The 24,792-nt window shown below is 35.5% G+C and overlaps 4 protein-coding genes and 1 pseudogene across 5 annotated transcripts; 3 read left to right on the top strand and 2 right to left on the bottom strand.

Moving 5' to 3' along the window:
• Positions 1-6,075: 6,075 nt before the first annotated feature.
• On the top strand, positions 6,076-6,792 carry LOC125205844 (zinc-finger homeodomain protein 11 pseudogene; annotated as a pseudogene).
• Positions 6,793-8,863: 2,071 nt separating this feature from the next.
• On the top strand, positions 8,864-10,329 carry LOC125205845 (large ribosomal subunit protein eL34). The gene is made up of 4 exons (XM_048105001.2): positions 8,864-9,022; positions 9,180-9,259; positions 9,856-9,965; positions 10,068-10,329. The coding sequence occupies exons 1-4, from the start codon at positions 8,944-8,946 to the stop codon at positions 10,159-10,161; spliced, it is 363 nt and encodes a 120-aa protein (XP_047960958.1). The 5' UTR covers positions 8,864-8,943; the 3' UTR covers positions 10,162-10,329.
• A 767-nt stretch (positions 10,330-11,096) lies between these two features.
• On the top strand, positions 11,097-12,489 carry LOC125205846 (large ribosomal subunit protein eL34-like). The gene is made up of 4 exons (XM_048105002.2): positions 11,097-11,255; positions 11,405-11,484; positions 12,073-12,182; positions 12,281-12,489. Exons 1-4 carry the CDS (start codon positions 11,177-11,179, stop codon positions 12,372-12,374), a joined length of 363 nt encoding a protein of 120 aa, XP_047960959.1. The 5' UTR covers positions 11,097-11,176; the 3' UTR covers positions 12,375-12,489.
• A 2,426-nt stretch (positions 12,490-14,915) lies between these two features.
• LOC125205843 (putative NAC domain-containing protein 94) lies at positions 14,916-16,347 on the bottom strand. The gene is made up of 3 exons (XM_048104999.2): positions 16,084-16,347; positions 15,701-15,993; positions 14,916-15,625 (listed from the first exon to the last, which is right to left on the bottom strand). The coding sequence occupies exons 1-3, from the start codon at positions 16,271-16,273 to the stop codon at positions 15,032-15,034; spliced, it is 1,077 nt and encodes a 358-aa protein (XP_047960956.1). The 5' UTR covers positions 16,274-16,347; the 3' UTR covers positions 14,916-15,031.
• A 3,647-nt stretch (positions 16,348-19,994) lies between these two features.
• Positions 19,995-22,946, bottom strand: LOC125203815 (CAAX amino terminal protease family protein). Of its 2 annotated transcripts, none has more exons than XM_048102273.2 (10): positions 22,717-22,946; positions 22,052-22,143; positions 21,728-21,835; positions 21,518-21,600; positions 21,224-21,357; positions 21,076-21,125; positions 20,890-20,982; positions 20,504-20,595; positions 20,297-20,403; positions 19,995-20,199 (listed from the first exon to the last, which is right to left on the bottom strand). In XM_048102273.2, the coding sequence occupies exons 1-10, from the start codon at positions 22,909-22,911 to the stop codon at positions 20,152-20,154; spliced, it is 1,002 nt and encodes a 333-aa protein (XP_047958230.1). In that variant the 5' UTR covers positions 22,912-22,946; the 3' UTR covers positions 19,995-20,151. The 2 variants fall into 2 exon arrangements, with proteins under 2 accessions (XP_047958230.1, XP_047958231.1); XM_048102274.2 differs by having other exon boundaries at positions 19,995-20,193.
• Positions 22,947-24,792: the final 1,846 nt, after the last annotated feature.

Here is a 24,792-nt window from a genome sequence, read left to right as displayed (position 1 = left end):
CTACTAAAAGATTACGGTCTCAAATTGCAAAACAATAGAATTAATCTAAAAATATAATGATTAGCAAGGATGAATTGAAAAATATTAATTTGACTGTGGATCAACATTCAAAGATCGGAATGGAATGGAGCCCATCTGTTTCATGAAAGGCATAAAAGAACATATTGCTTTGAGACTGCATCGCTAAACTCAAAAAAATTGTGGATATTCTGTGTTACTTAATTCTTGAATATTGATGTCCCACTTATCTTTTCTAAGATAATTGGATCCATCCCTTTTATTGATTGGCCAGCGCTTTAGGGCATGGATCCAAATGCAAGCAATTCTATAACTAATCACGATTTTTGTTAATCCTTTTTGCTTGTCTATTTTTTGTTCCCTTGAAATGTTGAACAATTTCCTTCATAAAACTCTTTGATTAAGTTTGATGGTTACATACTTACACTAAAATACACGAAGAACGGTTTTATGTTAGCCACACCCCTACTCCTATAAGAAAAGGGTCGATTTAAATAGAGTAAACTATGTAAACGATCCTTGAACTTTAATGTTTGCATATCTGCAATCCCGAAAAAGATAGTATCATGGAAAGTCTCTTGACTTTGAGTTTTGCTCGTTGTTTGGTATTTTTGCACATTTTTCCAATTTTCCGGATTGAAATACCTAAAATGCAAAAGTACCAAAAAACGATCGAAACTCAAAGTCCAGAGACTGCAATGTGCAAACGTCAAAGTTTCGGAACCGTTTATGTAATTCACTCAATTAGAGAAAAAATTGGTCTTTTACCTTATATTTATTCCAATTTAAATATGAAACCAAAGATTAACATTCAATATAATATGGTCTCAAAACAATTTGGTTTGTGATAGTCATTTGGATACATCCATGGGGGCAAACCAGTATTTTCACATAGGTATCTATATGCTAAAACCCTAAAACTGATATTCTCAAGAACATATTCATGCATAAGATAAAGTGAAAACTTTCAACAATGGTAAAAGCCCTCTGTTTCACTGCAAGATATGACTGATGTGTAGCCCATTATATATACAAAACACACTCTACTAATCATCTTTCTCTTACTCACATTCATAGATTTCATTGTTCATTTATGACATCTCAATCCTTAACTCAAATTGGACAACCAAAAAGCACAGTTTCTGTCCGTTTATCACATTTTCTTGTCGGGCTGTAATAAGTTCGGACCATTAAATAAAAACAAAAACATTCCCTTCAAACTCCATCGAATCTCATAAAAGCAGAGAGATTTAAAATAAAGCATCAGAACATATGTCTTTAGAATGTTCCAAGTTGCATGTGATTTTAATATTTGATTAATATCCAAAATAAAGTGGATAAAGAAAAAGATGGTCTTCCTGGTTATATGTGAAAATTAGAGATAAAAATAAATAATTTTCATAAAGAAAAAACTCAGAGAAACTGGCAAAAGAAGCATAAAGAAAACACATTTAGCACAAGAAACCAGGAATTGTATTTTTTGTTGCATAGAGAAGAGAGCTTGGAATTCTAAAGTGAGATCTCAAAAATAGCATAAAGCTGAATTTGGGTTTTTTTAAGAGAAGATGTTTATGCCTAAATCCTTTTACCCTTCTGCTTTTATGACTGATCTTATGTTTTGGCTGCTCAAACATAATTAATTAACTAACTTTATTTCTTAACCATTAAGTAAGCTAATCTACTAGTAAGCATCTCATAAAGGTAAAAATCATGATATTCCGACAGTGTTATAGTACATGTCAGAAAAGTGCATCCACGTAGGCGGGAGGGGGCCGATGTGGCGGCCGGTCCAAGATGAGTTGGCATTGGTCTTTGTTGAAGAGGACAAAAGCAGAGCAAATGATAGAAAATGTAAGGAAGAAAAAGATGCTTAGCTTCTCGAGGGTGGTGTAAGTGTTTCATTCCAATCACCTTTATTCATCCCTTATTTAGATTCTTTTCTTTTTCTCTCAATAAATAAATAGACAGCCTTATTAGTTTTTAGCATAGATTTATGATTGAAGGGTGAATCCAAAACTCTTATATGGATTGGGGGCCCTCTCATTGCTTTATGCTTTGAAAGTTGAAACTACCCTCCAAGAATTATATAAGAAGTAGTTTTGGATGGAACATTGTTACACATTTATTAGCAATAGCCCCACATTTCTTACATAATTCACAAGCTAATTAAGCTATGTTGATGATGTGCATTCATAGGTCAGCTTTGGTGTTGATATGTGTGGGATTGTTAGCCTTCCATCCTCAAGAAGCTTGCGGCGGCCGCCTTCTTGCGGATCACCCCATGCTCGTGGCACCTGACACGAGCACGAACACGATGCCCACTGGCAACAAGGGGTCACCTGCTTTGGGGCGGACAATTGATCCGAGCCGTTCCAGCAAGAGGAAAGTTCGGAGAGGATCGGATCCTATCCACAACAGAACTTGACATTGAGGGTCTCTCACTTGACACATTTGGGAGATGGAAGGAGAAATCATGTCTACTATAGCTAGATATGATTTTTAGGCTTGAGCTATTTGGAGTTTGGATTTGGAGATGTGTATAGTGTAGCATAGGAAGCCGGAGAGCCGCCCCCACAGGAAGCAGCCGCGGCGGCGCGAGAAACAACTTGAGGCGAAGCAGTAGACAGGGCTTGTTGAAAGCCACAGAATTCAGTTGGTTTTGATTCATTATTTCTTTGTCATGTAACGGTTTTTTTTGTTGTTTTTTACCTGTTCTATTTTGTCCGATTCTTACATAAGTTTTGAGCACATTCTGAACTTGAAGCCTTTACTAAATTACAAATGATCATAGAAGCATATCAAAGTTGGCAAATTATAGAAGACAGATTCTTTATTTAATCTAAATGGTTATGAACTTATAATAACTAATCTCAGCTTTTAACCCACGCAAACAACCATAATCTTGTAAAATAAGTTTGACATTATGCCCACAAAATAAATTCCCCCTCCACTTTGAAAAAGATGAAAGATTAGCATATGGGAAACTTAGAGCATCCACGTCACATACCGGAAATAGGACCAGACCGCGAAAATTGTGGTTCGGTCCCGATCCCATGCATTGCAAGGGAGGGCGGATGGGTGGGATTTTTTTTCTCCGATTTTTTTTTATAATTTTAATAGGTATATCTCTAGTTTTTTTTCTTCATAAATATGCATTAGAGGTCAATCGTGCACGATGCCTAATTCTTTGATGAATATGCACGAGAGAGAGTGCATGACTTCGCTCGACAACATAGAAAAAGTGGCAAGTGCCTACACAAGCATATTTAAGGCACACATCGGCTTAAAGCAGTAGCCTTTCTAGAAAAGATTATTGATAAATTGTTGCTACATTAATACTTCCATAGATTCGATTGGTGGGAGGTTTGATTTCAAGTACCTAAATTATGTGAAGCTCTTAAAAGCAGTCAATAATATTAGTGGCCGTGTAAGTGTTAGTGTACGCCCCCATATACTAAAGATTGGTAGTATCAAATTTGCCGATAATTCATGGGAGCAATATTTCAAGACAAGATAAGGAGTACAAGTAAAATACTCCCTTTGTTCCATTAGAAATGAAACGTTTTCCTTTTCGGGTTGTCCCATAAAAAATGAAATGTTTCTTAAAATAGAAATATTTTTATCTCTACTTTCTCCTCTCTCTTACTTTATTCTCTCTTCTTTAACTCACAAAACAACACTACATAAAATTCTGTGCTGAAAAACAAACGTTTCATATTTATTGGGACGGAGGGAGTACAAATTAATGCATTAATGCAGATCAAAACAAGATCCAAAATGACTTTTAAGTTATTACATTTGACAGATAAAATTTAAAACAATATCAAATTAGTACTAGTGTTTTGATAGATTAGATTAATTTGTACATGTTTTTATAGTCACAATTTTATTTTATTTTTTTGTCTTTACAAACATATTTATCTTATTTTTATTAAAATTTAAAGTAATACTCCCTCCGTCCGCGAATAGGAGTCCCGTTTTTCCATTTTAGTCCGTCCGCGAATAAGAGTCTCGGTTCACTTTTACTATAAATGGTAATAGGGTCTCACCTTCCATTAACTCATTTTACTCACATTTCATTTAAAACTAATATATACAAGTGAGACCCCTATTCCACTAATTTTTTTCCACCATTTTTCAACATTTCTTAAACCCCGTGCCGAAAATAAATGGGACTATTATTCACGGACGGAGGGAGTACTAGGAATTAGTAGAAATTAATAAAACCACATTTAATTAATAAATTAGTCAAAAAGTAGATTAAACCCACCGACCCACGCATCTAATCACATCCCAACAAATTAAAATCCACCATCCAATCAACAAAATTTAAAATGACGGCAGCGAGACCGAGTGCGGCGGTGGAGGAGAGAGGGGGGTGAATTTAAGAGAGACAAAGGCGGTGGCGCGGCCGAGGCGAGGATGGGCCGGAGAGTGTGGGAGGAAGACGACAATCATGTATCTATGTGAGAACAAGAGGGAATAATTGTACCCCTAATTATTTTATAGTGGTATATACTTATGAACTTTATTTATATATGAAAATTATGCAACCTTAGTTTTTATTCAAAAACTCATTACTACCGCCCATTTCCAATATTAATACATAATCCAATTTATCAACATAGAGTCCAATTTTATGCTACTATACTTTAAATTACAGATACAAAATTATAGTAATATAATATTCGACAGAATAAGTCACTTATGGTCTTGACATTTTCTTGATCCACCAATTAAGTATCAATTCCGCAGACAGGGTGGTGCATAATATTGTTCAAAGTTGACACCATTAAATTTTTCAACACTTGATTGATGCTTGTTTTACTCTATTGCAAATCTTTGGGTGTCATTTCCTACTTTATAGGTTTTTTCCAGCACAAAGCTTAGCACTACTATTTGTCTGCATGCCTCCTTAATTATCACTAGATGATATTTCACTCTAAAAAACTTCTAACAGTTTTGTAGGTTTGGAGTTTAATCAAGTCCCATTTTATGTAAATCAGATCACATCATTCCTAGGAATCTTTTAAATTGCTCCATTTAAAGTGGTCATTTTGTTTCTCTATGTAATAATTTCGAGGTTAGAAATAATTGCTCCATTTTAAGAATTTTTTTTACTATTTTCATTTTTTTTTTAAATTGACTATACGTATAGTTGCTATATTAAAAAATCACATTGTATTATATGGTAAACTTCTAGCTTAAGCAATGCTGTTGCATATTGTCACTATTTAAAACCCTATATTTCTGCTTCGTGGTAGACTATAAGTACTTGCTTATTGAGCCTGAACACCTTTTCGCACTGTTAGTTACAAGTGTTCTTCCTTGAAGATAAACCAAACAAATTAAAAATATTATACATAATAATTTGTGAAATCCAGAAGATACACACACAATAATTAACTTAGAAGCAAATTCTGACCTTAACGACCGACCAATTAAATTCGTTGTTTGAATTTTTTTATGCATTCAATCACACACTCGGACATGCTAATTTGGACTAACAACTCATGATGCATTTTTCAGTATGTACAATATAGTATCAAAAAACCAAAATCATGATGTGCATCGTTATGGTTAGAGCTTATGTATTAATTCGTTTCGTTCTGCTCCAAATAATTAATGAAGATATAGCACGTAGACTCCTCTAAGCGAAGACACGCATTACAAAATATATTTAGAATAGATAACTGCCTTAATTTTATTAAGTATAATTTGATCTTTTTGTTCGTGATCTATGAAAGACCGGTCTCTCATATATACCTTTGTTTGTTCCCACTTCCCACCTAATTAAAAGAATTCATACAACAAAATTTTGATTTGATTAATTGTAAAGAAGACTATCAGTGGCCTTTATCATTAATCGTTTATATTCTCTGTGCTTAAAAAATTAAGAGGGGTTGGGGATTAATTATCTCTTGTGCGTAAAGACACACTTAGTTGTATTAAAAATAGTAGTATACTAGTACTTAATTAGCAATGGACCTATACTTATTCTTCAATATATAGCCACTTATACTTCCATCCTCCACCACACCTCCCATATTACAATTTTATTGCTATTTCTGTAAAATCTGTCTCTCTTTCTTCAATGGACCTAGGCTTAATCCCCACTAAAAGTGGCGAAGAAACCGAGCCCGACACCCCACCGCACACGCCCACTCCATCCATCAAGAACCACCAGCCGCCGGCGTTCAAAGAATGCATGAAGAATCACGCAGCCAATATAGGCGGGCACGCAGTAGACGGGTGCGGAGAGTACATGCCCATGCCTGTCTCACTGATATGCGCCGCCTGCGGCTGCCACCGCAACTTCCACCGCCGCGCCATCCTCACCCCACACTTTCTCAATTTCAATTTCGGACAGCCTCAACGCACCGCCGTTAAAGACGTGGCCGGAAGAAAGCGGTCGCGGACCAAATTCAGCCAGGACCAGAAGGAGAGGATGCATTCCTTCTCCGAGAAGCTCGGCTGGAAAATGCAGAGGTGCGACGACGCAGCGGTGGAGGAGTTCTGCCGCCACGTCGGCGTCGCTAGAGGAGTGCTCAAGGTGTGGATGCACAACAACAAGAACATCAACCGCGGAAATGGAAACACTTTTTTACTTCATTAACGCTCTTTATTCACTAATTAATTTCATTTTATTTTTTCTTCTCATACAACTTAATATATTCTATAATTTTGAAATATGAAAAACTAAATTCAGAATATTTCTCTCTTGGAATCGGCTGATGTACTTGTGAATCATAACAAATTCTTGTATCGGATTTTATTTGCATGGAAAAGAGGATCGAATTTCTCTTTCAAATCTGCTCACCAATTTTGTCGTATTTCATTTTAATTCAACCATTTTTCGCGGATTTAGTTAGTGTATACGTATTACACATTGTACTGATCATGTGACAATCAATATTTAAACTTGAGTAGACTTACACGTAATTTTTAACCCCAAATAAATGTTTCTTCTCCCGAGTTGAACAATAAATATAAAATTGAATTATAAACTATGGTTGTCCAAATAAGTTGTCTCTTTTTTTTTATTTTCCCCTGTTTCGAGCTTTTCTAATATTATGAGCTACACGATCATTTTCGAGTAATTGAATAGCTAAACTCCAACATTCTTTCACCAACAAAACAGATGATTAACATATAAAAATATGAATCGTTCTCCAAACTTGTTTTTCTCTACCCCTACTAATTTAATACAAGTCAAAAGTTCATTCAAAACCAGCAAAAAGGGACCATGAGGTGAACGAAAACCATCCTTTATTAACAATTGAAAATAGTTAATTTGTTGGTTAACTTGGTTCAATTTTTGTAGGAGTATATTTCAGTACAATTTATTTATATAGCTTTACATTGATGAGTTTTAATCAACTTAACATCAAACATAAAAAGTGACAATTTTCCAGTATAGTAACTCAATTATCCAAGACTTGGAAACCATGTATTTTGATTCACTTAGTTATGTTCCTTTTAGTTGCTTTAAATGATTTTTTCATTGCACTGAAGTAACAATTTTCCGTAATTGATAACATTTTTTTTATCTTAACTGTGATTTGCCGAAATAGGACTAGGTGGGTGTGGCGGCAGGCATAATTTTAGATTCTCTCATTGAAAATCTCATGAAATTGATTTTTGTTTACGAAATACTCCACTTTCGTGATAAAATATAGTGAAATTTTGTGGGTTGGGAATGTTACAACATGATTTTCAATCAATATAAATATGACTTTTCCCTTCGCTTTCAATATTGAATATACTAAACTTGTTGATGCTTCTAAAAAGTATACACTATATATAATCTATAGTAGGGTGTTTACTAATTTTGTTTTTTACAAATGTGAATAAATTGGTGTACTTTTTTCGTTCTTTGTTAAATAAGCTATTTTTTCACTCATTTTAAGAAACTAATACTCCCTCCGTCTCACTTTAGGAGTCTCATTTGAGGTTAACACGGATTTTAAAAAATGTAAAGGAAAAGTAGGTGAAAAGAGATAGTGGAATGTGTGTCTTACTTTTACGTATTAGTTTTATAGTAATAAAATGTGAGTGAAAAAATTTTAGTGAAATATGAGGCCTATTACCTTTTATGAAATATTTTAACCGAAACTCCTAAAGTGAGACGCCAAAAACTGGTCAACCGGGCCTCTTAAAGTGGGACGGAAGGAGTAATAAATAGTTAAAATAGAAAAAATATTAAAATAAGAGATGAATAATATAGAGAAGAGTATTATCAACGTTATTCTCTTTTTTATTTTACTTTACTAATTATTACTATTATTTTTTTAAAACATGCGAAAAAAAGAAGTAACTTCATTAATAAGGGACGGAGGTGGGAGTACTATTTTTTCCCACACTCTTATCACTTCTATTTTTTCATCTTCAACTAATAACACGCTAATCATTAATTTTTTTTGTCTCATAAGTACTATTCTAATTTTATATTTATGATTGAGATTATTAATAATGAATGAAGGTAGTCTTTTTAGAATTGGACTCCTTTACAACTTTTTCAGTCTCTATTTTCATTTTATTCTGCACTGTTCCCGGAGTTTGTAACTCTCCTTGTAGTTTCATAGCTTTTGAAGAAATAACGTTAGATTGATTAAAAATATTCAACATTTGAAATAAAGACCACAACATGAAGGAAGGGTACGTAGTTACGAAATATACTACTCCTATTAAATAAGATTGCTATATTTCATCGGAGTCCTACATTGGAAACTTAGTAATGGGCTGAATTCCAACACAAATATTATAATTGGGCTAATTTAGGAGGCATATACAAAGCCCAATCTCATTCGCAGTCCTCCTAAATATAAATATCCACCGTCGGATTTAGGGTTACGACAGCAGCAACGCTCCCCCCTTCATCAGTTATCGCGCTCACATTCTCCCATCCAAACCCCAGTCGGAAAAATGGTGCAGCGGCTGACATACAGGAAGCGTCATAGCTATGCCACCAAATCCAATCAACACCGCGTCGTCAAAACTCCCGGTAAATTTACTTAACAATTTGCTCGAATTGATTCAATGATTTCTGCTCTTTAATAGCTAATTTGATTTCTGATTTGGTATTGTATGATGATTATTCTCCCCGAATCGATTAGTTTTAGCGTGTGAGTGACGGATTGTGCGTCATATGTGAATTCTAGGTGGGAAGCTAGTGTATCAGACCACCAAGAAGAGAGCGAGTGGACCAAAATGCCCCGTCACCGGAAAGAGGATCCAAGGGGTATGTGTCGTTTAATGGATTGATGCGTAGTATTCTGAAAGCTTGATTTTGCAGTTTCACACGAGGACGATTTTTACTTGATTCAGTGGATTTGTGTACAAAAAATATGCTCATGTTCTTAGCTACCAATTTATGGTTTTATTGCACTCAAAACTTGCTTTGCATTGAGGAATAAGTTTTGATTGATTGCGTCAAGTATTCTAGCTCTATTAAGCCTATCCAGATAGTATTTCAACCTTTTTTGTTTAAGAGAGATTATAAACTATATGTCAAGTTTCAATATTTGAAGATTGGATCTGTTGGCATTTTTCTGTTTGCAAGATTGTATCTCGGGATCAAATATGAAGCCTGTTTGGTTCGTGAGATTGAATCCCACAACTCAATCCTTGATAATTAGTCGTAGCCAACCCCCTCAAACTTAAAATAATCTCACAACTCAATCCTAGATTATATCTCGGTACTATTTTATCTAGGAAACCGAACACGGCCCTAGTGTATGCATTTGTATATCAGGAACTTGTACTTCATTGCTTTGAATTTCGTTGGCATCCTGCTTGACTGAAGTAGATATGCTTTAATGTTTTAAACATGGACAGATTCCTCACCTGAGACCTGCGGAGTATAAGAGGTCTAGATTGTCCAGGAACCGCAGGACTGTGAATCGTGCCTATGGCGGAGTCTTATCTGGTTCTGCTGTGAGGGAAAGGTTGGAGCTTTATGTTTTTTAATGTTCTATTAAGCTGTCAATTCTTGACTCGTTGTGATCAAGTTGTAACACATCATTTTATTATTATCTTCTAATGTAAAGGATCATTAGAGCTTTCTTGGTGGAGGAACAAAAGATTGTGAAGAAGGTTTTGAAGATTCAGAAGGCCAAGGAAAAGGTTGCTTCCAAGAACTAGATTTAAAGCTTGAGGCTAAGATAATTTTGAAAAGCAATTTATCAGAGGGATTAAGAAATTGTATTGTGAGATTTTGAGGTGCCTTGATTTATTTTTTTCCTATCGAAATGAATGACTCGTTTTCTTCTGCTTGATAAAACTCATTGATTAACTACTGGTTTCCTCTAATTATGTTCCTCTTATTCACAATTTATTGTTTTGTTGATGCTCATAAAAAAGCGAAGTATATAAGTATATTTAATTATGACACTTCAAAATAAATACTGCTATTAAACTGTTATTATATGAAAGATCCACGGAAAAATGATTTGTTATTTATTAAACCCTTTTTGTAATCTCATTCCTCTTTAAGTGTTCTGTTATTAGAAAGAGAATTCAGCGGGTAAGTTTTATGACTTTATCTACCAATTGTGTTTGAATGTTTTCTTGTGGAGTATAAATTGTAGTTGGAATTATGCCAAAAGTGGATCGTAGTGTCCAATGTTCAACAATCTAATTTTTTGGTTTCTATATGAAAAACGCTCTTGCACATTATTATCAATGCTTTTTTTTTTTTTTTTTCATTTCGATGTCGTTTTTTAATATATGAGGGAGAGAGTTCGAACAATGAAAACTTTGATTTATGGAGATTTGGATCATGTATGTAGTCATTGAGCTAAGTGATAAAAGATTAGTCCTTTAATCAAGTAGCAAGATTAGGCATTTAATATCATGATGATAACTTTTTCGCCCAATATTTGAAATTCATGGACAACTCCATTTCTGGATAATCCTGTCCTTGAGAGCTTAGGCTAGAGTTTTAAGATTAAATTTAATGGGCTCAATTTCAACACAAAAATTATAATTGGGCTAATTTACCAAAGCTTAAAAAATGCATCTGTACAAGCCCAATCTCAGCCACACGTCCTGCTCCTAAATATAAAAATCTCAGCCGTCGGATTTAGGGCTTCGGCAGCAGCAACACTCGCCCCCTTCATCAGCTCTCGCGCTCGCATTATCCCACCAGAACGGAAAAATGGTGCAGCGGCTGACATACAGGAAGCGTCATAGTTATGCCACCAAATCCAATCAACACCGCGTCGTCAAAACTCCGGGTAGATTTATGTAACATTTTGCTCGAATTGATCGTGTTTGTCTTCAGTGATTTGTGCCCATTTATAGCTGAATCAATTACTGATTTGATATTGTATGATGATTTTTATTCCCGGATTAATTGGTTTGTGTCATACTATTTGAAATCTAGGTGGGAAGCTAGTGTATCAGACCACCAAGAAGAGAGCGAGTGGACCAAAATGCCCTGTCACCGGAAACAGAATCCAAGGGGTATGTGATGCATTTTGAAGATCATTTTCTCAATCATGCGATAATTGCAGAAATATTCTTGTTTTTTGAGTGAAAGCTTGATTTTTCAGTTTCATACGAGCACCATTTTTTACTTATTCAGTGAATATGTGAAGTAAAAGTATGCTCTTATTTTTAAACCCCAATTTGTAGTTTTATTGCTCTCATAACATAGCTTAGGTAATGGAATATGTGTTGATTGATTGAGTCAAGTGTTCGTGTTCGTGTTCTGTTAAGCATATCCAGATAGTTTTTGGACATTTTTTCGTTTAAGAGTGATTTAACGATGTCAAGTTTCAATCCTTGGATTTTGGATACGCTGCCCTGTATTGTTGAATATTCAATCAGCCAATCAATTAAAACTAGGCCCAACCCCAAATGTGTGTGAATTATTTGAGATATACGATACACCCTAACCTTATTTACAGGTATCATCTACTTAGATCAGTAAGTAGTATGTTCAAATGTATGCATTTTATATGTCATGAACTTGTACTTCCATTGCCTTGAATTTCTTTGGTCTCATACTTCACTTAATTAGTTATGCTTTGATTTTATAAATGTGGACAGATCCCTCACCTGAGACCTGCGGAGTATAAGAGGTCTAGATTGTCCAGGAACCGTAGAACTGTGAATCGTGCCTATGGCGGAGTTTTATCTGGTTCTGCTGTCAGGGAAAGGTTGGTGTTTTTTGTACTTTAATGTTCTATTAAGCTGTCATTTCTTGACTCGTTGTGATCAAGTTGTGTAACACATCATTTTATCTTCTAATTTAAAGGATCATTAGAGCTTTCTTGGTGGAAGAACAAAAGATTGTGAAGAAGGTTTTGAAGATTCAAAAGGCTAAGGAAAAGGTTGCTTCCAAGAACTAGATTCAAAGATAATTTTGAAAAGCAATTTATAAGAAATTGTATTGTGAGATTTTCAAGAGCCTGTATTTTCCAGGATTCTTTTATATTTCGTATTGAAATTATTCTGATTGCTACATTAGAGCATCCCCATCCGTGCTCTTAGCTAAGAGCACGGAATTGGGCCCGGACCCACTTTTACTGCTTGTCTTTAGCTAAGAGCACAACACCCACATCCGTGCTCTTAGCTAAGGACAAGCTCAAGGATCCCACCATTCTATTATTCAATTTAAATAAAAACATTTCTACAATATTAAAATGTATTAAAATATCCAAAATATTATTACAAATTACAAAATAATTAAAAATTACATAATTAAAATCTTAAAAATTAAAAATTACATAAATAAAATCCTAAAAATTGAAAATTACACTACTTGTTGCTGAATTTCGCCCAAATGTGATTGATTTGATCTTTTTGTAGCTCAGTGTGGGCTCTTGTATCGCGCATTGTGTGTCTTCTTTTCATCCTTTCGTTCACCGTCGTATGCACACCTCGACGTGGGGGAGACCTCGCGGTTGAGCTTCCGGCTTCATCCTCATCGTAAAAGTTACCCGCCATTGGTCCTTCGTCAGCTATAATCATGTTGTGCAAGATAATGCACGTGTACATGATGTCGGCGATATTCTTAACGTACCAAAGCCGAGAAGGGGACTTCACAATGTTGAATCGGCCTTGAAGGACACCAAAAGCTCTTTCGACGTCTTTCCGAGCAGACTCTTGACGCTGCGCAAAAAGAATCCGTCTCGGCTCTTGTGGATTGCTCTTGACGCTGCGCAAAAAGAATCCGTCTCGGCTCTTGTGGATTGCTGAACGACTTCACGAAAGTCGACCACCTTGGGTAGATACCATCGGCGAGATAGTAACCCATGTGGTATGCATTTCCGTTGACGGTGAAGTCGATCGCCGGTGCTACACCATTCAAAACATCATCGAAGAGTGGTGAAGAATATAGCACGTTCAAGTCGTTGTTGGATCCGGCAACACCGAAATATGCATGCCAAATCCATAGGCGGTAGTCGGCGACTGCTTCAAGGATAAGCATTGGGCCGCTACCTTTGTGGCCGCTTAAGTGTTGCCCCCTCCAAGCAGTCGGGCAATTCTTCCACTTCCAATGCATGCAGTCAATGCTGCGTAGCATACCGGGAAAACCATGGACTGTTTCGTGAAGACGAAGCAACCGTTGACAATCGTCGGTGGTGGGTGCCCGAAGGAATTCCTCGCCGAAAGCAGAACGAAAGCCGTCGCAAAAATTCTTGAGGCATAGGATTCCAGTTGACTCACCGACATGCAAATACTCGTCGAAGAGGTCAGCCGTTTGCCCAGTAGCAAGTTGTCGGATGGCACAAGTACACTTTTGCAACGCTGTGAGACTTTGCCGACCGGTTGCGTCTGCACCTTCTTGAAAATATTCAACGCGGGTGGACAATGTGTTGACAATACGCATAAACAACCGTTTTGACATGCGAAAACGGCGCCGAAAGTAATCTTCTAGATACCGCGGCTGGTCGGAAAAATAGTCGGCAACGAGCCTTTCATGGGCTCCCTCTCGATCACGAGGGATGTAGCGACGTTTTGCTCTAGTTGGTTGAGGAGGATGGGCGGGGGTATTGGCGGCGACATAGGCTTCATAGGCGGCACGATATTGTTTATAAAATTCTTGTTCTTCGCGTTCCGCTTCCGCAATGAGATTGGTGAAATCCATTTTTGAATTTTTGAGAGAGAGTTTGGGTGAGAGAGGAAGATGTAGATGATTAGTATGAAAAAGTATGAATGAGAGATAATTTGATGTGAAAAATGGATGATGAATGTGTGTATTTATAGATGATTTTGGGATTAAAAAAAAAATTCACAAAATCCAAAAAAAACGTCTATAAACGGCTCTATTTTTTTGGGAATCCAAAAATATATATATTTTTTTTTTTGGTATTATTTTGAATTATTTATGCATTTAAAAAAAAATCGAATTTGCCAACGTTAATGTTGTTGGCCAATCAGAGCATGCCACGTATGGCTGCTCAGCGGCACGGACGTGCTCTTAGCTAAGAGCAGCGCCGTGCCGCTGGCACGGACGGACGAGCTCGTGCTCAGCGGCACGGACGGACGGACGAAATTTTCAAAACCCCTGCGGATGCTCTTAAGCTTTGGGAATCTTATGCCCCTTTTGATAAAACTTATTTCTGAGTTACTGGTTTCCTCTAGTTATGCTTCTCTTTTACACAATTCATTGTTTTTGTTGATGCTCATAAGAAAGATCAACAGAAAATGATTTGTTATGCATTAAAAAGTGAATCCTTTTCATCTCATTCTTCCCAATTAAGTTCTCTGTTACCGGAAAGAGAATTCAGGTGGCACTTATCCACTAATTTTGTGTTTGTATGTTTTCTGGGTAAAATGTACTTGGGAGAAAATGAATGTGAATGTGATGTTACTACAAGTCTTATAAATATTGATAAGATTACTGATAGCAGAGACATGTTTTAGGAAAAAAAAATCCTAATTGCATTTGTACATCAATATCAGATGACATCTAACAAAATACTCAAGATGACAAGATTCTAATCGAAAGAAAAAGCTAATACAAAAACATGATTCTTGCAACCAAAACTAGTATATCTGCTCAAGTGTAGCACTTGTTAGTAGAATAACTAGTTGACAAATCACTAAGACAAGGAGACAATGAATCCCACATAAAATTCGATGGGAGACCGTAACAAGGAAACTCCATCCATTGCTCATGTACTGAGACTGCTTCTTCTCCACTGCCAATACTCCTCTGCACATCCTCAGGCCCATTCAACGATGCACTCAAGCCCGCATCCGCCCCAAAGTCTCCTGCGGTGGATGTTGACATTTCCAGCAACAAGGAAGTAGCATCATTCACAACAAATCTCGAGGCCGGTGTGGAGGTTTCAGTGCAAGAAAACGCGTAACTAGGCTTGAACTCGTCTCCGTTGCCCAAATATGGGGTCGGGAAGATTCCCACGGACGAGTTGTGCAAATCGTTGCACAAACCGTATTGAAACGATGGAATATTAGTATTCTTGTTTCCCATTGTTGTTATGCTAGAACTGATTGGGAAGGTGTTAACATGGTTGATAACATCAGGGTTAGTAGTGTCAAGAAGTGGATTAGGCCAAGAATGGGAGAGAGAGATAGCCCTCTTTGTGGTGGAGTTGGCTTTCTTGAAAATCCTACATATCGCCCATGCTTCCTGAAAGAAGACAAAGAGCATGCACAGTTATTACCAGTAACATCAAACCAGTTATAAACTTAAATAAATTCATACATTTATTGGGATATTTTTGTTGGTTGAAGAAGAAGAAGGTGAGAGAGAGGGAAGCCGGAACTCATGCATCATCCAGTCAGTTTTGATCCCTTTTGCTGCCTTCCCTTTGTAGAAAACAAGGGATTTCTTCAAACCTATGCATTTACTGGTCTCGGAAGAGTAGATCGGCCGGTCAGTTCCAGTGGCCTTCCAGAAACCAGCCCCGGTCACACGATTAGGCCGGGTGCTGTTTCTGTACTTGCGGTCTCTTGGGCAGTAGAAATACCACTCCTTCTCCCCATTTGTTGCTATCTCTGCTTAAATAAAGTTACCACTACTATTAGTATTTTGAAGTTCATAAAAAAAAACATGCACATTGAATATTTGAGGAGAAAGTTATATACTTGGAAGATCCCATGGATCGTATTTGTAGATGTCGATCTGCTTGATGAGCTCGATCGAGAGAGGTTTGTGGTGAATCTTTCTAGTGAGGTAAAACCCTACTAGCTCTTCATCTGTTGGATGGAATCTGAACCCTGGCAGCTCCTCATCAAATTTGTCACCTACTCCTAATTCATTATTTTTCTCCTCCATATTAATTTTGTTTCAAGATATTACTGGTCTAGTTTTAGGACTACAAAAGAAAACAAGAAGATGAAAACCCTAAAATGGAGTGAGGTGAAAGCATGCAGTAGAAATGGAGAAGATGAAGTTTGAAGAGGCTAAAATGGTGAGTTAATATGGAGAGGCATGGCTTGCTTCCCAAGGAGGAGTCTGCCTCCGAAGCTTCAGCCGCCTTTTCTGGCTGACTTTAATTCACTTTTATTTTATCAACAAATTGAACTAAACACTAACGAAGTCAAGATTACACACACAAAATGAGGAATCTCAAGAAGCCACCAAATCAGTGCTCATGGAGATTTGAATATGGGAGTGGTTGTAATCTTAATTATGCCTATTCTTATTATTAAAGTGGGTGAAGTCGACAAAGCAAGCTTCTAATTTAAAGCATGGTATATATGATAAATAAATTTGATTCGAAAATGTGGACGACCAAGTGAACCACTCCCAATGCAGAGAGGCTTCAAATTGTATTCAAGAAATAATAAAATTGTGTAATGAGACTATAGTATGAGAGCTTAGTTTATTTCTAAAAAAATAATTAAGTGGAGTCAGTGTCTCAGGATCCAATCTTCTATTCCATTCCTGTAAGCTTCTATTCCACTGACTTTGTCAGATTTGACTAATCAAAGATGCCTTTTGTTTAAAACGTAAATAATGGACCACACTTATTAATCCTAACTAGTTAATCACTATTAGGGTTTTCTCCTATTTTTTTGACACAGATCTTGGCTGATCTTCCATTTTCTTCAGTATAGGTCTTTACAATATTAATTGGCCCGATAAACAAGTGCCTTACTATTCAGAGATCAAGAATGGTTGACTAAATTTGGTGAAATTAAGGTAATTAATAGTATATCACTTATGTCACAGGCTCACAGCTCCTTGCTATTTTGTTTTGCCCTTTTATTGTAACTGGCTTGGCTTGAGATTTTAAGTTTCATATTATTTCAATAAGAGTAAAGGTCAAAATTGGTCCTAAACATATAGCCAGAATATCAATTTGGTCCAAAATATTCACTTTTTAAAAATCGAGTCCAAAACATTTGAAACCGTTAACGAAGTGATCCTAAACATTTGACATCGTTGTCGAAGTGGTCCTTTTCCGTAAAAAAACTAACGGTCAACGCCTAATTAATGGTTTTTAAACTTAATTAATATACTAATGCATAATTAATTAAACAAAATTAAACATAAAATTAATAAACTAAAAAAATTCCAAAATCGACTATTTCTCCCTCTTTTTCCTTCTCTTCCAGCAATGGACGGCGACAACAATGGTGGACGACGACGATTTTGATCTCGGACAGCAACAATGCGGAGAAACACACGATGACGATGATTTGTGGAAGAGCGAGCAGAGAGAGAAAGACGCGACGACGTTGAGCGCCGGAGAGAAGAAGAGAGAGATTCCGATTTAGGAAGAACGAAGGAGAGATGGAAGAGAAGGAAAAAGAGGGATAAATAGTCGATTTTGGAATTTCTTAGCATTTTATTAATTTTATATTTAATTTTGTTTAATTAATTATGCATTAGTATATTAATTAAGTTTGAAAAAACATTAATTAGGCGTTGACCGATAGTTTTTTACGGAAAAAGACTACTTTGACAACGATGTCAAATGTTTAGGACCATTTCGATAACGATTATAAATGTTTTGGACTTGATTTTCAAAAAGTGAATGTTTTGGACCAAATTGGTATTCTGACTATATGTTTAGGACCAATTTTGACCTTTACTCTTTCAATAATAATATATATGCTGATTGGTTTGTGTTAAAATGACAACCTCTCTTAAAGTGACACTGTGACACTACTTATACGGCAATATTATAAACGCTATACAGCAATATTACAAACACTACACAACAATCTATAGATTGTTGTATAGTATGTCGAATATTGCTGGACAAAAAAAATTGCTGGATAAAGACCAACAAATTGCTGGCCGTCTTTTTTAAAAAAAAAAAAAATTGCCACGTGGCAGCTTATTATTCGTCCACATGTACAAATGATTGGCTAGAAATAGTGATATGGTGTTATTTTAAGGGGTGGTGGCACCCTAACATGCCCCTATGCTGAATTGGTACATGTACAAATGATATTTTGATATAAAGATATGTTATTGGTGCTCGGAATCATTTGCTAGGTACGTGGCATTGTTTTTTTTTTTTGTAGTGTAGCTAAATCGTTTAAAGTTGACAACCATATGTAACTACATCAACAATTATACTACGTATATAAAATTAAATATAAGGAGTGTTTACTCTAAGTTATATGATAGAATGATAAACATAATCCAAGCTGATTTATTGCTTAATTACTTGAATGGAATAATGATTAATTTTGAGTTTATTTTTTCATCATATCCAAATACTCAAATCTTAATATTTTATCAGTCAATCACATCACTCAAAGTAAACGTATTCTAGTCATAAATACGAACATGAAGTAATCAATATTTCGGTGATGGTAAAGTAGTAATTAGATTGAATACATTTATGATGTAAAATTACTCCAGAAATTAATAAGGTAGGAGTACTACTACATGATTTGATGTACTAATATATAACAAGCATCTAAAATTTAGGAAAAGCTAAGTAAATTGTCGGTGAGTTTTGTAAAGAAGAAGTATTGTGCAAAATGAAAATGACAAATAAATATACTTGCTGCAAGCATTTTTAAATCCAAACTTAACTATTTTTATTTAACTGACTTTTTGAAAAATATTAGTAAAAAAATATAGGAGACGAAGAGGGGGTTTGTTTGGGAAGCAGAAGTCAATAATCTTGGATAGTGTAGCCCTTTTAGAGATTCAGGGCATGGGTTTCCTCAAGTTTTTAATTTTCTTGTTTATAACATCATAAGAGTTTGAATTTCTAGCAAATATGGAACACCATTTTTCAAAGTTAGAACTAGAAGATTACTACTAGTATATAGTATAATTTTAATTTCGTTTTGTCGTGCCAACGTTTTGTCCATAATTCCATGCCTTGAATGTGCTCAATTAAATGAAGATGTAGCAATTCCAGAAACCTAAACCTCGTTTTGTTCCATTCTCATTTGATTGTTTTGACCTAGATTTTTGCTTCCCAATCGTGCAATGTGAAAATACGTGTCCCATTTTTCTTTTCATATTTCAACTCATAGCATCCTAGAATTTTATTACTCCACCATTTAAAGCATCAATTCGTGTGAAAATTTAAGTGATTAGTTATATTACACTTTTATATGGGAAGGGTCAATTCCTCTTCACCCCTTGTATTCCACTATTCCTCATTTTAAATAATAGTAGTAAAAAAAGAAAAAGTGTAACAAGAAAAACATGTTACCGTTTGCAAACTGAAATGAAAATGTCACTAACAAGTGAACTCAACTTGGTGTAAGAATTCCCCATCCTTGAAATAATTAATTCATGCTATGCTAAAGAGTAATTAAAAAATGTATAGTGATTAAGGATATGTTAATAGAATAAACGAATTATGAAAACATTGCCTTTTATGAAAACAAATTTTTATATTTGGATAAAATAAAACAAACCTAATTGTGACGAATGAATAAAAGGAGCTAGTACTTGTATAAATACATGTTCTATCTAGGAGTGTGAACAAGCCATGAATGTTGAGTTGCGTTGAGTCTAGCTAGTTGAGTTAATAACGATTAAATGTAAAATTACTTCTATTCTCGTCTGCAGATGAACAATATGAGCAACTGAAATTGATTGGGGTGGATAATGTGTACAATTTATTAGAGTAACATTCCTGTTGAGAATTACTAGCATATACATTTCTCGAATATGGAAAAAGAGCTCTAACACAGTCGATTCAGGAAGATTCTAGAAAGGTCTTCAATTCAATACGAGCCTTGTAACAACAAGTCCTTGATGTCATAACCCTGCAGCTATGGAACACAAATAAAATGAATTTCTTATCCATCGAAGCTACAGTTTTAACAGATCAAAACGGCGTCATATCAATGTGTGAGTGAGGGAAATTACCTGAAGGAAGGTTAGAAGCAATATGACACCCGAGTTCCATAAGGCGTGGATAGTGATTGGTGCTAGAAGGTTGCGTGTTTGAGCGTAAGTTAGCCCTAATGCCGTTCCTGTGTACATACCAGCATTGCAGTGTTACCCATATCACATGTAACTGTGTGTTGATGCTACTTCAAACCATGGACAAATGTCGTAGATAAGAATAAATACCGAGTACAAACAGCTGAGGAAATTCGCCCGGAGTGAGATGTGCTCCTGCAAATACAGCAGCACTGACGAGCACAGCAAGAGGCGTTGGCAACCTGCAAGGGAAGTCATATATCCCCAAATTCATGCCATTGTGCCCAAAGAGACCTTTTTGTTTGGTTAATAAATCCAATAGCCGTTAACATTTGAAAACATCAACTGGTTTAGATGGGTAGGCCTTGTAAGAGAGTCAATGATTCTAGACATAAAAAGTGTACACTATTTTGTGGGACACCCGAAAATGACTGTTCTATCATGGGACGGAGGGAGTATAAAGTAACGTATCTAGTATAACCACATAGTATTTCCTAATTGTTGGTACTATCCATAATGTAATTTATAAAGCTTACCATTTGGTGAGAGCTACCATGAAAAACCCTCTAAAGACAGTTTCCTCGAGAATAGGAGCAAGCACACCTACAATACCCACCAAAGCAGCAGTGCTATATTTCACAATGGAAAATGGTTAGTTCCTTGTGTATCATACGAAGGAGGAAAACAAAGTGGCAGAAAAATAAACTGATTGAGATAAGTACCTGATACTCGAAGATCCGATAAGTGGAAGCAAGCGCACAAGGGCATCAGTCTAGAGTAAGCGATTGAATTATCAAATTATGTTGAATGTAGTATTTATGAGCTAGACAAGGACAGAAAACATGATTTAAGAAAGAAAGATATTCTCACCTCTCTCTGTGGCGGCTCACCATTGAAAAAAGACATCACAACTCCTGTTCCAGCAATGGCAGCCAAAGCTCCACCGAGACCAATCCCCGCCCATAGCAGCCAGCCTTTTTGAAGATTGAAGGGATCCCTCCAATCTAAAGTATGAATTGAGCTTATCTCAGATAGTTTTTTTTGTAATAACTAATAAGTAATGGCAATTAAACTTTTGCTGAAAACAATCTAAATGAGACCATTTTAAGAACAGCAAACCCCATAAATACAACTGATTTTATTTATATAAACTGTGCTAGTTACCATATCGATATATGTCATCAGGAAGGGGAGAGAATGACTTTGTCAGACTATACAAAACCGCGAGAACCACTGTAGTTGCAATTCTACAATAGAGAAAATGGAATACATCAGAATCGGTGCAAATAAACAATGACAAGCAGAGGAGAATATGTAAGGATAGAACCAATAAATCCATGATAAAGAAGTACATGTCTTAAAGATGTTTCGTACCCTTGATCCAAAAACAAGACCTCCGCCTTCTCATCCAAACTTAACTCCTCGATTTGAATCCCTGAGTACTCTACTGCTGCTGCTTCAATTAGTCCTGTCAAAACAAAACTGTCTGAAAAACTTATCAGTTTTTCCCATATAAACAGAGGAAATCCAATATGCTTAACAACTCCATGACTACAGATCATCTATTCATACATAAGGTAGACAAGACATCCGATTACATTGCTAGAAAAGACTGAAATTAAGTCTGCATCATCAATCAGAGCATATATGACTGCTCTTATACTAGAATAAACTATAAAAGCCAGTATCACAATGCACCTTATTCCACAAGCAAGCGAGGTTAGTGAGATTGTTTGCCAATTCCATGGAACATCCCAACGTTTCAATATTCGCCATTCTAATCTCTTTTCCTGTAAAGATTACAATAAAGCACTGTAACTGACAAAAAAGGCACTTAGGTCTGCACGCATCACCATCAATGAAATCAACTAAACATATTGCATTTCATTTTATTCTTCAAATACATACTAAAAGCTGATTCTTATCAAATTGCTAGCAGTTATCAATCCTTCTAAATCGAAAATCAATTCACCCCCACCCCCACACACACCGAAGTAGTTTCATTACAAATGTTATCTTGTTCACGAATTCCAAGTAATCCACTCCCTATTCAACAATAAATCAGCATTCATGAAAAATCAAAGAATATCAATATATCAATCCTAAACCATGTTAGGTTTCATGCCTTACCATCAATTCTTAGTAGTTGGCTATAAAATCAATTCAAGAACCCCAAATAGTTGCATTAAAAATGTTACTCTTTTTAGTAATTCCAAGAAATCCACTCTCAATTCAACAACAAATCTTCTGCCCGCAGCAGAAAAGTTCAAATCAAGAAGGCTCTTTCATCAATTGTATAGATATATACAGGCAATTTACAGGGAACGGAGGAATCAATTGAGTGAAAAGTGTACAAAGCTTACCTCTTTAACGGATTCTTTTGAATCATTATCCTTATAACAGCATATGCCGCACAGCCCTCTTTTTTGAAGCTTGAGAGCAGGTGTTAATGGCGAAGATCGAAGGGGAAGGGTTTGCTCTACTTGGGTTTTGAATCTTTTGATGGATGGGAGAGAGGGTGCGGAGAGACTATACGAAGTGAATACAGCAACTGACATTTTGAATGGATTTTACAAAATTGATTTGAGTGAATTTGGATGTACAACGCATTATATATTGTTGGGAAATAAGATGAAGATAAGCCTTTTTGTTTTGATGTCATCTATATAAAATCTTGATTAAAATCATCAAAAATGAGAAAAGGAATTCTTGTGTTTGACCAAGCCAACAAACCATCCTCTCCGCCGGAGCTTGAAAATTCGAGTAGCCTATAATTCGAGTAAGGTTACCGTTGAAAATTTTTAATCCAATAATATTCAACTCCGATTAGTTCACATCCGATTATATGAAGTAATTGAAGATAGTCCAATAATCTAAAACTAGTACACCTTAGAATTAACCTAAAGAATATAATTAATTGTTTCGTAGGGGTATTTCTTTTTCTATTTATCTTTGAATAATTGTACCATTTTTATTTTATTAAATTTAGTAATGAATTATATATTCCACTAATACTTATTCCCTTACATTTATAAAATTATACCCCATCGTTCTCGATTACAAGTTCATATTTAATATCACATCAATTTTAAGAAATGCAGTAAAAAGTGAATAGAAAAATGATAGTGGAAAAACTTTTGTATATTGATTTTATAATGAGGTGTGAGTGTGATAAAGTTAGTGGAATGTATGTTCCATTATAAAAAAATAGTGTTATCTCCGTCCCATCGAAAATGACATACTTTCCCTTTTGATTTATATCATTCAAGATCACTCATTACTAAAAAAATGAAAATTTTTATATCTCTAATTTATTTACTATCTCTTATTTTATTCTCTTCATTAACACATATAATAAAAATATATAAAATTTTGTATTATCCAATGAATCATCTTCTTTGGGACGGTAGAAATAAAAAATAAATGAGATATTTATTGGTGAACGGATGAAAATGATAAAATATAATGTTCAATGGATGAAAGGGAATAGTAATCTTAAAATAAAATTAGAATATCTTTTTAGTTTTAGTAATTTTGTTTTTATATTTCTTAAATTTCATATATAAGTAATTATAACCAAAACTTAAATTAGCATTGACAGTTTCATTATCTCACATGATGGATCACATGATTGATAGTACCAATCACCTTAACTGCTTGACTTTATGTTGGTGTGTAATCAATTATATTGATCTTTGAGCCACTACACTTTTTTTGTCTTTAAACGAGAGGGCCGGTATTTATATACTCCGATCGGGATCACGCCTATCTAATACTCCTATATGATAGCTATTTTACTACTCCCTCCGTCCACGATTAAGAATCTCGTTTCTAAATGGTGCTGGTTTTAAAATAATGTTAAGAAAAGTGGATAGAAGAAAGTTTGTGGAATAGGAGTCTCACTTGTATATATTAGTTTTAAATAATACTCCCTCCGTTTACAAAAAATAGATCACTTTGTATATGACACGAGTTTTAATGTAGAATTGGTAAAGTAAGAGAGAGGAAAAGAAAAAGTACATAAAGTAAGAGAGATAGAGAGAAAAAGTGAGTAAAGTATGAGAGCGGAAAGAAAAAGTGGGAAAAGTATGAGAGATAAACTTTCCATTTTCAGAAATGGTGTTATTCTTTGTGGACGTTCCAAAATGGCAAAAGTGGTCTATTTTTTGTGGACGGAAGAAGTATGTGAGTGAAATGAGTTAGTGGAATGTGGGGTCTCTTTACCATTTATGATAATTATGAACCGGGACTGTTATTCGTGGACGGATCAAAATGGAAAAACGAGACTCTTATTCGTGGACGGAGGGAGTAGTAGTTCAAAATTAGTACTCCCTCCGTGCCACAAGTCTCATTTTCCCATTTTCATCCGTCCCACAAAATTTGTCTCATTTTACTTTTTACCATTTTTTATACTGGACCTCATATTCCACTAACTCATT

The sequence above is a fragment of the Salvia hispanica genome, chromosome 6 (genome assembly GCF_029641045.1).
Source record: "Salvia hispanica isolate PSC_SH4W2 chromosome 6, Shi_PSC_v1, whole genome shotgun sequence".
Taxonomy (NCBI): Eukaryota; Viridiplantae; Streptophyta; class Magnoliopsida; order Lamiales; family Lamiaceae; genus Salvia; species Salvia hispanica.
This window is presented reverse-complemented; position numbering and strand designations above follow the sequence as displayed.

Bases quoted from the DNA above. Each gene is read 5' to 3' on its own strand.
- LOC125205846 (XM_048105002.2), top strand. From the start codon at position 11,177: ATGGTGCAGCGGCTGACATACAGGAAGCGTCATAGTTATGCCACCAAA. The intron at 11,485-12,072 runs GTATGTGATGCA...AAATGTGGACAG, and splicing joins CCGGAAACAGAATCCAAGGG to ATCCCTCACCTGAGACCTGC. The intron at 12,183-12,280 runs GTTGGTGTTTTT...TCTAATTTAAAG, and splicing joins GGTTCTGCTGTCAGGGAAAG to GATCATTAGAGCTTTCTTGG.
- LOC125205843 (XM_048104999.2), bottom strand. From the start codon at position 16,273: ATGGAGGAGAAAAATAATGAATTAGGAGTAGGTGACAAATTTGATGAG. The intron at 15,994-16,083 runs GTATATAACTTT...TTATTTAAGCAG, and splicing joins CGATCCATGGGATCTTCCAA to AGATAGCAACAAATGGGGAG. The intron at 15,626-15,700 runs GTATGAATTTAT...GTCTTCTTTCAG, and splicing joins ACAAAAATATCCCAATAAAT to GAAGCATGGGCGATATGTAG.
- LOC125205845 (XM_048105001.2), top strand. From the start codon at position 8,944: ATGGTGCAGCGGCTGACATACAGGAAGCGTCATAGCTATGCCACCAAA. The intron at 9,023-9,179 runs GTAAATTTACTT...TGTGAATTCTAG, and splicing joins CCGCGTCGTCAAAACTCCCG to GTGGGAAGCTAGTGTATCAG. The intron at 9,260-9,855 runs GTATGTGTCGTT...AAACATGGACAG, and splicing joins CCGGAAAGAGGATCCAAGGG to ATTCCTCACCTGAGACCTGC.
- LOC125203815 (XM_048102273.2), bottom strand. From the start codon at position 22,911: ATGTCAGTTGCTGTATTCACTTCGTATAGTCTCTCCGCACCCTCTCTC. The intron at 21,358-21,517 runs GTAACTAGCACA...TTCATACTTTAG, and splicing joins TGATGACATATATCGATATG to ATTGGAGGGATCCCTTCAAT. The intron at 20,596-20,889 runs GTAAGCTTTATA...CTTCCCTTGCAG, and splicing joins ATGGTAGCTCTCACCAAATG to GTTGCCAACGCCTCTTGCTG.